General features: G+C 38.8%; 2 gene segments (V, D, J or C); both read left to right on the plus strand.

Annotated features, from left to right (window-relative positions):
• LOC102183508 lies at positions 1,521–2,025 on the plus strand. The segment is given in 2 exon segments: positions 1,521–1,566; positions 1,676–2,025. Coding segments are annotated over 2 exon segments (396 nt in total).
• On the plus strand, positions 6,203–6,835 carry LOC108636890. The segment is given in 2 exon segments: positions 6,203–6,260; positions 6,447–6,835. Coding segments are annotated over 2 exon segments (441 nt in total).

The following is a 12,376-nucleotide window of genomic DNA, read 5'->3' on the forward strand; positions in this document are numbered from 1 at the left end:
CTGCAGTGCTCTGTATGTGTGTGTGTGTGTCTGTGTTAGTTGCTCAGTTGTGTCTGACTCTTTGCGACCTCATGGATGTAACCTACCATGGAATTCTCCAAGCAAGAATATTGGAGTGGGTAGCCGTTCCCTTCTCCAGGGCATCTTGTCAACCCAGGGACTGAACCCGGTCTCCTGCATTGTAGGAAGATTCTTTTACGGTCTGAGTCACAAGGGAAGCTCCTACAGTGTTTAGATGTGTCTTATTGTATAGATGTTTTTATATGGTTGCTCCAGTTATTGCATTATACATAACATAGTCTATTGGTAATATTATCTTATCTATTTGAATTAAGTGTATAAATATTGCCTCTCTCTACACCTACTTATTCTCCCCATTCATAAAGTAATTTTCTTTAGTATTCCCTCCCTGTGTGTTCAGAGCCTCATTAGACAATGTTATAATTATTTCCAGATATATAATTATATTATATTATTATATAACATATATAGTATGCTATATTTTCACCAAATATAACTGAAGTCTACTGTATTTATCCATACTTTTGCTTATTGTATTCTTTATTCCTTCTTGTTGTTTCAAGACTCCTTCCTTTATAATTTTATTTCTATTTATAGAGCTTCCTTTAGACATTATAAGGATAGGTCTTCTGGTGACCACGTTCTTAGTTTTCCTTCATCTGAGAATGTCTCAATTTTGTCTTTACTAGTGAAGGCTTCTGGATTAACGGCCCTTCTCTTTCTGCAGTTGAAATATATTGGATTATTTCCTTCTGGTGCACAGTTAAATCTGGAAACTAAAAAAATCGTAACATTGTGATTTTATGTTTCATTCTAAAAATTATTTTGTATTCAACACTTAAAAGTTGAAGGATAGCTGATTGACAATGTTATGCTAATTTCTTCTGTAGAGTAAAGTGACTGAGTTATACATATATAGACTTTCTTTTTTATTTTCTTTTCCATTATGGTTTACCCCTGGATATTGAATATAGTTACCAGTGCTATTCAGTAACACAGGGAATTTTAAAATCACAATTCTGTGTTTTTTTTAAAGCCAAATTTAATACAGTTCAAGGCTGACAACATATAAATCCTCTTCTGTACATAATCATAATGCTTTGAAATTCAACCACAGAAAGGCAGTAAAAGGTGGGGCATGTTAATGAAAACAGTGAACTTCTCCGTAGTTCTCTATTTGGCCTCTGGAGGGCACTGCTGCTTAAATTGGAAATTGCTTTTCTGTAAAAGACCAGAAGAACCTCAGAAAACCCCAATGGTTTAAAGAGATATTCTGACCATTTTTCACACATGAGACTTAAAGCATCTCAGACACCAGAGGTAGGCATTTGGTTAAGACAGCTTCTCTTCCTAACAACCTCCCTACAACCTCCATCAGAAGAAATATAAATCCTTTGTCTTCTTAACTTCAGAGAAACTGGATTCAAGTCAGCCAGTCTTCAGACTCATTTGTGGGGAACCTGTTAGAAAGGAGCTCACTGCCGCTTCACTGCCCCACTATGACCCTGGTGTTCACCCTGATGCTTGAGATGCTCCTGTTTCTGAGTGAGTACTGCTCCATTTTTCTCCTTTGTCCACACGTGGAATATTGCTCCGTGTTGAAGAGAGACTTTTTGTTTTAGCTGAGTTCACTGATTCAGCATTGATGTTTCAGCAGGAGCTGGAGCCCAGTCAGTGACCCAGCCTGATGACCACATCACTGTCTCTGAAGGAGCCCGTCTGGAGCTGAAGTGCAACTACTCATCTTTTTTTTCACCATACCTCTTCTGGTACGTGCAGTACCCCAACCAAGGATTCCAGCTTCTCCTGAAGTACGAGTCTGGAGACAATCTTGTTTCAGGCATCAAAGGTTTTGAGGCTGAATTTAGGAGGAGTGAGAAGTCCTTCCACCTGAGGAAAATACCAGCTCATTGGAAAGACTCGGCCAAGTACTTCTGTGTGCTGAGTGACACAGTGCCTGGGACTGCAGGAGGAGCTGAACACAAACCTCCCGGGACACCGTAGCTCAGCCTTTGTTATGTTTAAGAAGTTGGCATGCTCTGTGAAGGCAAACAGGACAGGCAATGCAGAATCCTGGAAGTGTTTGGTTCCCATGGGCATCTTAGATTTTTCTTTTCTTCATTTTTTCTTGTCTTTTCTAGTCTTTTTTCTTTATCATTTTACAAAGGAAAGACTCCTGTTTTCTGAAGTTTGGCATTTTTGTCCTCTAGAATCAGAACTCTAGAGAAAATGAGGCCGTAGAATTTTCAACAAGCTGGAGAAAGTTACTTACTCCCGTGTCATTTGGAATAGTGATGGGCTGAGATATAATAGCTTGAGGTTGGCCATGTGACTTGATATAACATAAGTCAGAGAATTTGCTTTACAATATTAATCTCATCTCTCAAGCAAACAAAAAAACCCAGGATGGCTTATTTCTAACTGCATTATCTCTAGACTATTTTGCTAGTATCCTAAGCGTTTTCTTTCCTTAAAGGACTTCAACACTTTGACTAAAGCATTTGGGACTGGTGCAGCTAATCACTGCTGGCACTTAAGGATGTATATGGGTGACCTTTCCAAAGACAACATAGTGTGAAACAAAAGAAGGCTTCTTTATTCATCAGTCCCCAATAATAGGCTTCCCGGGTGGTGCAGTGGTGAAGAATCCGCCTGCTGATGCAGGAGACACAGGGCATCCTCCTTAACGAGGAGGAAGGTGAGGAGAGCCATGAAGAGGTGGTTAAATCATCTTTACGGGGCAGTTATTCTGGGTCTGTGTTTATCTTTGGCTGGATATCTCTCTCCTTTACCCACAGGAGACCTGTTTTAGGGCACTCCAGAGTGATGAATGTGCATGTCTTCACCAGGATGGACTCCAGCACAGAGCTGTGTGGGCTGCTTGGCATCATCTGTTGTGAGGTGGTGCCATCTCCTTTTTGAGCTCCAAGGAGTCTTTCTGTGCCTGTGCAGTTTTCCTTGACATCTTGACCTCAGAAGTGGTCACTTTTTCACTCTAGCAGAGCTCAGCTCCTGCTGTTAATTGTCTTAGGTGCTGAGGCTGAGCTCCCTTTGACAAGCTAATTAGCATGACAGGTTAATGAATCTGAGAGCCAAGGCGTTGGGGCAAGGACTTTATTCGGAAAGCTAGCTGACCAAGAAGATGGCAGACTAATGTCCCAAGTAGTCATCCTGTCCGGGTCTGGACGCCAGGTTCTTTCACAGAACAGGGGAGGGGAAGGTGAGGAAACACGTTAAAAAGGCAAAATTAATCTTGTAAACATCTCCTGGAATGGCAAGCCTCAGGCAGGGGATGTATCAATTTCTTCTTTCCTACAATCCACAGGTGGACAGGTCATGAACAAAAAGCACTTGAGCAGTCAGGCAGAGGGGCTGATTCTCTGAGGCAGCCTGTTATGTACGATTATAATAACAAAAGCAACGAAAAGCAAGTCAAAGGAACAGTTCCAACAGGTAGAATTGGTTCTTGCCTCAGTGCTTGGAATGTGTAGGAAAAACAAAGCTTGAGTTTTACTCTGCTTGACACGCACCAGCTGTGTAGCCCAGGGGCCCATCTACCTCCTGCCTCTGAAACTCATCCTGAGGTTTCCAGTGCTCAGTCAGGTCTTACTCTTTGCCATCCTCTGGACTGTAGCCCACCAGGCTCCCCTGGCCATGGGATTTTCCAAGCAAGAATACTGGAGCTGGTTGCCATTTCCTTCTCCAGGGGATCTTCTTGACCCAGGGATCAAACCCCCATCTCTTTCATCCCCTGCATTGGCAAGTATATTCCTTACTGCTCCATCCCCTGAAAAACTCTTTCAAATGGGGATTAGTAATAATAGAGGACAACAATTTTGTGTGAAGAAAAGCTAAATCATTATCGGCATATAAGAAGCATGCTTTTTTTGGTCTTACATTTAGATCTTTAATCCATTTTGAGTTTATTTTTGTGTGTGGTGTTAGAAAGTGATCTAGTTTCATTCTTTTACAAGTGGTTGACCAGTTTTCCCAGCACCATTTGTTAAAGAGATTGTCTTTACTCCATTGTATATTTTTGCCTCCTTTGTCAAAGATAAGGTATCCATATGTGTGTGGATTTATCTCTGGGCTTTCTATTTTGTTCCATTGATCTATATGTCTGTCTTTGTGCCAGTACCATACTGTTTTGATGACTGTGGCTTTGTAGTAGAGCCTGAAGTCAGGCAAGTTGATTCCTCCAGTTCCATTCTTCTTTCTCAAGATTGCTTTGGCAATTCGAGGTTTTTTGTATTTCCATACAAATCTTGAAATTATTTGTTCTAGTTCTGTGAAAAATATGGCTGGTAGCTTGATAGGGATTGCGTTGAATTTGTAAATTGCTTTGGGTAGTATACTCATTTTCACTATATTGATTCTTCCGATCCATGAACATAGGCAAAACACTCTCAGACATAAATCATAGCAGGATCCTCTATGATCCACCTCCCAGAATTCTGGAAATAAAAGCAAAAATAAACAAATGGGATCTAATTAAAATTAAAAGCTTCTGCACAACAAAGGAAAATATAAGCAAGGTGAAAAGACAGCTTTCTGAATGGGAGAAAATAATAGCAAATGAAGCAACTGACAAACAACTAATCTTAAAAATATACAAGCAACTCATGCAGCTCAATTCCGGAAAAATAAACGACCCAGTCAAAAAATGGGCCAAAGAACTAAATAAACATTTCTCCAAAGAAGACATATGGATGGCTAACAAACACATGAAAAGATGCTCAACATCACTCATTATTAGAGAAATGCAAATCAAAACCACTTAAGGTACCACTTTACACCAGTCAGAATGTCTGTGATCCAAAAATCTGCAAGCAGTAAATGCTGGAGAGGGTGTGGAGAAAAGGGAACCCTCCTACACTGTTGGTGGGAATGCAAACTAGTACAGCCACTATGGAGAACAGTGTGGAGATTCCTTAAAAATTGCAAATAGAACTACCTTATGACTCAGCAATCCCACTGCTGGGCATACACACCGAGGAAACCAGAATTGAAAGAGACACATGTACCCCAATGTTCATCGCAGCACTGTTTATAATAACCAGGACATGGAAACAACCTAGATGTCCATCAGCAGATGAATGGATAAGAAAGCTGTGGTACATATACACAATGAAGTATTACTCAGCCGTAAAAAAGAATTCATTTGAATCAGTTCTGATGAGATGGATGAAACTGGAGCCAATTATACAGAGTGAAGTAAGCCAGAAAGAAAAACACCAATACAGTATACTAACACATATATATGGAATTTAGGAAGATGGCAATGACGACCCTGTATGCAAGACAGGAAAAAAGACACAACTGTGTATAACGGACTTTTGGACTCAGAGGGAGAGGGAGAGGGTGGGATGATTTGGGAGAATGGCATTGTAACTTGTATACTATCATGTAAGAATTGAATCGCCAGTCTATGTCTGACGCAGGATACAGCATGCTTGGGGCTGGTACATGGGGATGACCCAGAGAGATGTTATGGGGAGGGAGGTGGGAGGGGGGTTCATGTTTGGGAACGCATGTAAGAATTGAAGATTTTAAAATTTAAAAAATAAAAAACAAACAAACAAAAAAAGAAGCATGCTTTTTGATGAGTATCCCTTTCAATAATAGCTGTGCCTTATTCCTTGATTCAAGCACTAGACATTTATGACCACAATGCAAAATACCTATATTTGTGTTGATTGTTATTATCTTTATCTATGTCGTTATCTTTATCCATGGCTCTCAGGAAAGTCCCCTGGATCAAACAGGGAGTCATAAACAAAAGGTTAGATGGAAAATGTATCAAGTATAGATACCAGCTTTTTCTGACTTTTTTCCACTTTTATTGCCTAAGATTTATTTATTAATCTATATCAGGAGAAAATATGAAGTTCAAAAGTTCATTTTGAATTCATTTCACAAGCTCATTTCAAAGTTCATTTCACAAGTTCAAAATTATGTATAAAACATTGAATGTCACCTTTTTCCTCCACTCACCCCTCTTTAACCTGTTTTTAGCTCAGTTGAGACCAAAGGGTGGGGCTTCCTGTCACAGAGTGTCAGCTGAGCAGGGTTTCTTGGCTGAGCTGATTGGTTGCAGGAGCTGAACCATCCGGACAAGTCATGACACTCACCAACCAGGGTTTGCTATGTATCTTGTGAATATTTTCCAGCAACAAGGCAAAGAGTCATGAAAAGGCTAGTGGACACTGTGCTGGGGCTTTTGTTTGCCCAGGTTTGCTGTGAGTTGGGGCTGCCCCACAGGGGAATCTGAAGGAATGAGCAGCTTCTCTTTTGTTGAAGGAGGGAGAGGAGCTGACAAGTCTTGCAGACTTTCTATCCTTATCATTTATGGGGCTGGGGGTGTACTTTCCGGGTTTTGCAGGAGCTCTGTGACCCTCACCTGTGACTGTTTCTCTCCTCATCAGGTGTGAGAGGGATGGATGTGGCGCAGAGTCCCCCAGCCCTGAGTCTCCAGGAAGGAGCCAGCTCTACTCTGTGGTGTAATTTCTCCACCTTCACAGGCGATGTGTGGTGGTATCTTCAGAACTCCGGGGGCCGCTTCATCCACCTTATTTACATTCCTTCAGGAACAAAGCAGGAAGGAAGATTAAATGCCACGACAGTCCCTACAGAACGCCGCAGCTCCCTGCACATTTCCTCTTCGCAGACCACAGACTCGGGCACTTACTTCTGTGCTGTGCAGCACAGTGCTCCCCAGGCACCTGCAGCCTCTACACAAACCCTCCGCGGGCTCAGCCCCTCCTCCAGCCACAGTCACACCGTGAAGCCACCACAGGGCGTTTGCAATGTTTAATGTTACTTACCTAGATCAGTACACTTTTAACCACAGATACTTTTTGGCCCTACAGATTAGGGCCTTTAGTCTTTAGATTAGGACTTTAGTCTTTATCTTCCCTTCTCAATCTGTGTCTCCTTCTGCACTAGAAACTTCTATCTGGGAACCAGCAGAGTAGTTGATAAGAGGATAGAATTAAAATAAATATTTAACCACTTCTTCCCAGATGGCTCAGTGGTAAAGAATCTGCTTACCAATGTAGGAGATGCAGGAGACATGGGTTTGATCCCTGGGTGGGGAAGATCCTCTGGAGGAGGAAATGGTAACCCATTCCAGTATTCTTGGGAAATACTGGGAAATCTCATGGACAGAAGAGCCTGTCAGGCTAACAGTCCATGGGGTCTCAAAGAGGTGGACATGACTGAGTGACAGAGCATGCTTGCTAAACTCAAAAATGTTCAAAAGTGAAAGGAATTAAGTGAAATCACTCCAATAAAGATATTATCCAGCTTAGTTGCCTTCTCCAGAATGTTCAAGTCTGCCTCACCATGAAGTGTTCCAACAGACAACTGCAAATATTTACATGTAATCCTACTACTGTGGAAAGCAAACAAAAAACATTTGCTCAATGTTTAATGTGAACTTGATAAGTTAAAACAAATGAATTCTCTTATAATTCTAGGTTGAAGAAGCATGAAATCAACTTTGCTGTTTACACTCATGATCTTGGCTGGTTGGTTCCTTCTAGAGGCTTTAAGGAAGAATCCATTTCCTTGCGTTTTTCAAGCTTCTGGAAGTCGCTTGGATTCCTTGGGTCATAGCGCTTCCTTGAATCACTGCAACCTCTTACTTCTACCACTTTAGCTCCTTTCTCTTCTGGAGTCAAATACTCTTCTGCTTCTAAGGTGTAGGAAATAAGTAAATAAACAGAAACTCATTTAAATAGAGTTGAGAGACAGGGGGAACTCTCATACCCTGTGAAGATAACAGGATTAAAGGGCAGAAGAAAGATGCCTCTTCTTTCCAGCAAACACTGGGCCAGTGAAAATCCATGGTCTCTGTTCACTGTGTGTGTGTGTGCGTGTGTGTGTGTGTGTGTGTGTGTGTGTGTGTGTGTGTGCAGGGGCCCCTCTTGTTGCGAGCACTGTCTCTAGAGTGCGTGGGCTCAGTAGTTGCAGCACATGGGCTCTCTAGTTATGGCACACAGGCTTAGTTGCCTGGTGGCCTGTGGGATCTTAGGTCCCCACCAGGGATTGAACTGCATCCCCTGCATTGGAGGGCAGATTCTTAAGCACTGGACCACCAGGGACATCCCAATGTAAACAAATGTAAACGTCTGTTTACAGTACCCCTCTCAACTTCCTTTTCTTCTCTATAAGATCCTTCTTCTCTTGTCCTGTGGGGACTTGCATGAGGCTTGCCATGGTTGCAGACCCCAAACAAATCCTTTGCTGATCCCAAATAAACTCATCTTTCTAGAGAAATATCTGATAGTCTTTTTTTTTTTTTCATGTCAGCAAAGGATGCATGGTTATGTATAGGACCTACCCAGATAATCCAGAATAATTCATATCAAGATCCTTCAACTAATCCCACACCCAAAGTCTACTTTGTCACGTTTTTATATAATTAAAACTTTAACAATTGAAACATAGTTGACTTACAATACTATATTAGTTTCAGATGTAGGGCATAGTCATTTGATATTTTTGATAAATTACATAACATACAAAATTGTTATAAAATTTGATCATATTTCCTTTGGTATACATTACAAACTTACAATTTATTTTATGACTGAGAGTGTGTGCCTCTTAATTCCTTCCCTAGTTCACTCCCACACTCACTCCTCTCCCATCCAGTGACCACTAGTTGTTTCATTGTGTCTCTGAGTCTGTTTCTGTTTTGTTATATATATATTTTTTCAGATTCCACCTATATGTATTAAAACATACAGTTTATTTGTCTCACTCTGACTTATTTCAATAAGTACAATACCCTCTGTTGTCCCAAATGGCAAGATTTTACTATTTTTATGGTAATATTTCACTATTTATATCTATATTGATCTATCTATCTATCTATCATCTAGATCTTCTTTCTCCATTCACCTATGATACAAATGAGCACAGAGATGTCTTCAGTATCTTGACTATCATAAATAATGTTTCTGTGAGCACTGGGGCAGTTATATATTTTTGCACTAGCTCTTTTTTTCTCTTTGGATAAACACCCAGGAGTGGAAGTTCTGGATCATATAGTAGTTCTATTTTTATTTTTTAAATTGTTAGTCAGTTTGCTGTTATCTTTCCCACCACAGCCACCAAAACCAGATAGGATCCCAGTCTCTATCTCTCCCCCACCAAAGTGCTGCCTCCTTTCTGAGCAACTGAGGAAGGATAAGACTCCAGGTCGCAGGCATCATTCCACTTTTAATCTGGGGAGGGCAGAGCGGGGAGAATCTCCATACTGCTTTCCACAGAGGCTGCACCAATTTATATTACTACCAACAGTGCACAAAGATTCTCTGTTCTCCACATCCTCACCAACCCTTGTTATTTCTTCTCTTTTTGATGACAGCCCTAGTAAGGTGATTTGCTCATTTGCTTTTCTGATTTGCATTTTACTGATGACTAAAAATATTGAGCATCTTTTCATGTGCCTGTTGGCCATCTGTATACCTTTTTTGGTAAAACAGGTCTTCTGCCTATTTTAAAATAACATTATGTTTTTGATTAAATATATAAATTCTTTATATATTTTGGATATTAAATCCTTGTCGACATGTTGTTTGCAGATATCTTTTCCTTTTTCAGATTTTCTTTTCTTTGTGTTAATGGTTTTCTTATCTGTGCAAGAGTTTAGTTTGATTATAAAAAATATTATAAAGATGAGTGTCACAGAACATACTGTCTATATTTTCTTTTAGGAGTTTTATGATTTCAGCTGTTACACTTTAGTCTTTAAAACATTTTGAGTTATTTTTATTCATGCTGTGAGAAAAATTTCTAGTTTCATTCTTTGACATGTAGCTGTTCAGTTTGCTCAAAACCTACTTATTGAAGAATCTGTCTTTGCCCCCACTGTATATTCTTGCCTCTTTTGTCATAGACTGATTGTTCATAGGTGCATGGGTTTATTTTGGTTCTATTTTATCCCATTTATCTACATCTGTTTTTGTGCCGGTACCATACATTTTTCAATTACTATGACTGTGTAGCATATTTTCACATCAGAGAGTTGTAGTATTTTCAACTCTGCTCTTTTTTCTGAAAATTGCTTTGGCTGTTGAGGTCTTCTATGGTTCCATACAAATTTTAGGATTATTTTTTCTAGTTCTATGAAAAAATGCCATGAGTAATTTGATGAAGATTGCATTGAATCTGTAGATTGTTTTGGGTGTATGGATATTTTAGCAATATTAACTCTTCCAGTCCATAAACACGAGATATCTTCTATTTATTTGTATTGTCTTCAATCATTTTTATCAACTCTTACAGTTCTCAAAGTACAGGTCTTTCAATTCCTTTGTTGAAATTATTGCTAATTATTTTATTCTCTTAGATTCAATTGTAAATTGGATGTTTTCTTAAATTCTTTTTCTTATAATTCATTATTAGTATATAGAAATGCAAAAGATTTCTACATATTAATTTCATACTCTGCAACTTTACTGAGCTTTACTATCATTTATTTTTCCTTATAGCTTTTTGATGGTACATTACGATTTTCTATACACAGCATCATGTCATTTGCAAATAGTGGCAGTTTCTTTCTTCAAATTTGGATGCCTTTTCTTTCTTTTTCATATCTGATTGCTATGGCTAGGACTTCCAGTACTATGTTAAATAGAGGTGGTGAGATTTGCAGACTTGTCTGTTTAAGGTCTTAGAGAAAAAGCTTTCATTTTTTAAAACAATTGATTCTGATGTTAGCTGTTGGTTTGTCATAAATAACCTTCATTGTTTTGAAGTACATTTTCCCCCTATCAAGTTTATTGAGATCTTTTATCATGAGTGGATATTGGATTTTGTCAAATGCTTTTTCTGCATCTACTGAAGTAATTATGTGGTTTTTATCTTTCATTCTGTCGTTGCGGTATATCACATTGATTGATCTGAGGATACTGAATCATCCTTGCATACCTGGAATAAATCCTAGATGATCATGATGTAAGATTACAAAGGGTCTTTTTAGAATAGTTCTAGTTCACTTGCTTATTGTTTCATTCTGTTGGGGTCTTAAATATTGCTGTACAGTTGCTGTCTCAATAATAGATTCAATAAATCTATTCAATAAATAGTGCAAAAACAAAAAGAAGCTAAACTCATGTCAACAGTGCGCAGACAAAAATAAAAAGACAGCAGTATTAAGTGTGTATTAAGCAGTATTAAGCAGTATTAATTTAGAATCTATTTAAAGACATGATCTCTTCAGTATAAAGGGCTCTTCTTGATTTGATGTTGCCGTTATGGGAAGAAAGACAGCTCCTTACACTGACTCAGTCTGAGGGTCAATATTTCAACAAGGTAAAATCTTCTCCTGTCTCAAGAAATCACTGGTTCAAGATAAAGACTTGGTTACTTATTTCAGTGCTCTGATTGATGTTCATAGGTGATGAACATTAATTTTTAAGAAGATATACATTTTTTATGGGTAACTTCTTTCTATGGCCACAAAGGGGCAATGCTGCTTCAGAGATTACTGCAACGCTTGTCCCATAAACACATATTCTTCAAGTAGCCATAAAGGATCTCTTAAAAATCTACTAAATTATTATCTCCTATTATGGTTCCATTTACATCTATCAATCATGTATGAAAGTATGTATGTGTCTATCTATTTATCCATCTACCTAGGTAGTATCTATGTATATTGTAGTCTAATAGTTTGAAAATATGGCTTTGAAAATCAACACTTCTCTTAATGATGCATGTTGTCCTCAAGGAAATGACCACATGTAGCTTCTCTAATATAAATGTATACCCCACTTAGTTAATCTGTGCCTAGAGTTCATGTCCTCCACCTTTATGGGAAATGCAGTAGTGTTGTAAGTTCCAGTTCAAGTATCACCTCCACTAAAACTGTTACCTGGCTGAGTTGAGAAGCAGAGTTTATTACTTTTTTCTTTGTCATATCATAGAGATACACATTTCTCCTTAGTAGCTTTTATCTGATTGTACTTGACTATTGGGCCCCAGTTGACTGAAGATGGGAATGTCTCTTTCCTTCTTGAGATCCAAGTATTGAATGTTAAGTAGTCACTTAGCAGTACTCATTAAATATTTATTGAGATGCATTCATGAATGAATAAATGAAAAAGAAAACATATCAGATGTCTAACAAACAATAAAAGTTCCCCTTAGAATGATGGGATAGATGGGATTAGACTGAGGAATGAGAACTTTTATTATTTCTCCCGTTGGACTGTAATGATGTTTTCTTTGATTGAATTTGAGATGACATCAAATACAGAGAGAAAATTCTGGGCTTCAAAAACATGTGCTCCTTATTTACTTTAACTGCAGTTAAAGTGCAGATGGTGACTGCAGCCATGAA

Source organism: Capra hircus, chromosome 10, assembly GCF_001704415.2.
Source record: "Capra hircus breed San Clemente chromosome 10, ASM170441v1, whole genome shotgun sequence".
Lineage (NCBI taxonomy): Eukaryota > Metazoa > Chordata > Mammalia > Artiodactyla > Bovidae > Capra > Capra hircus.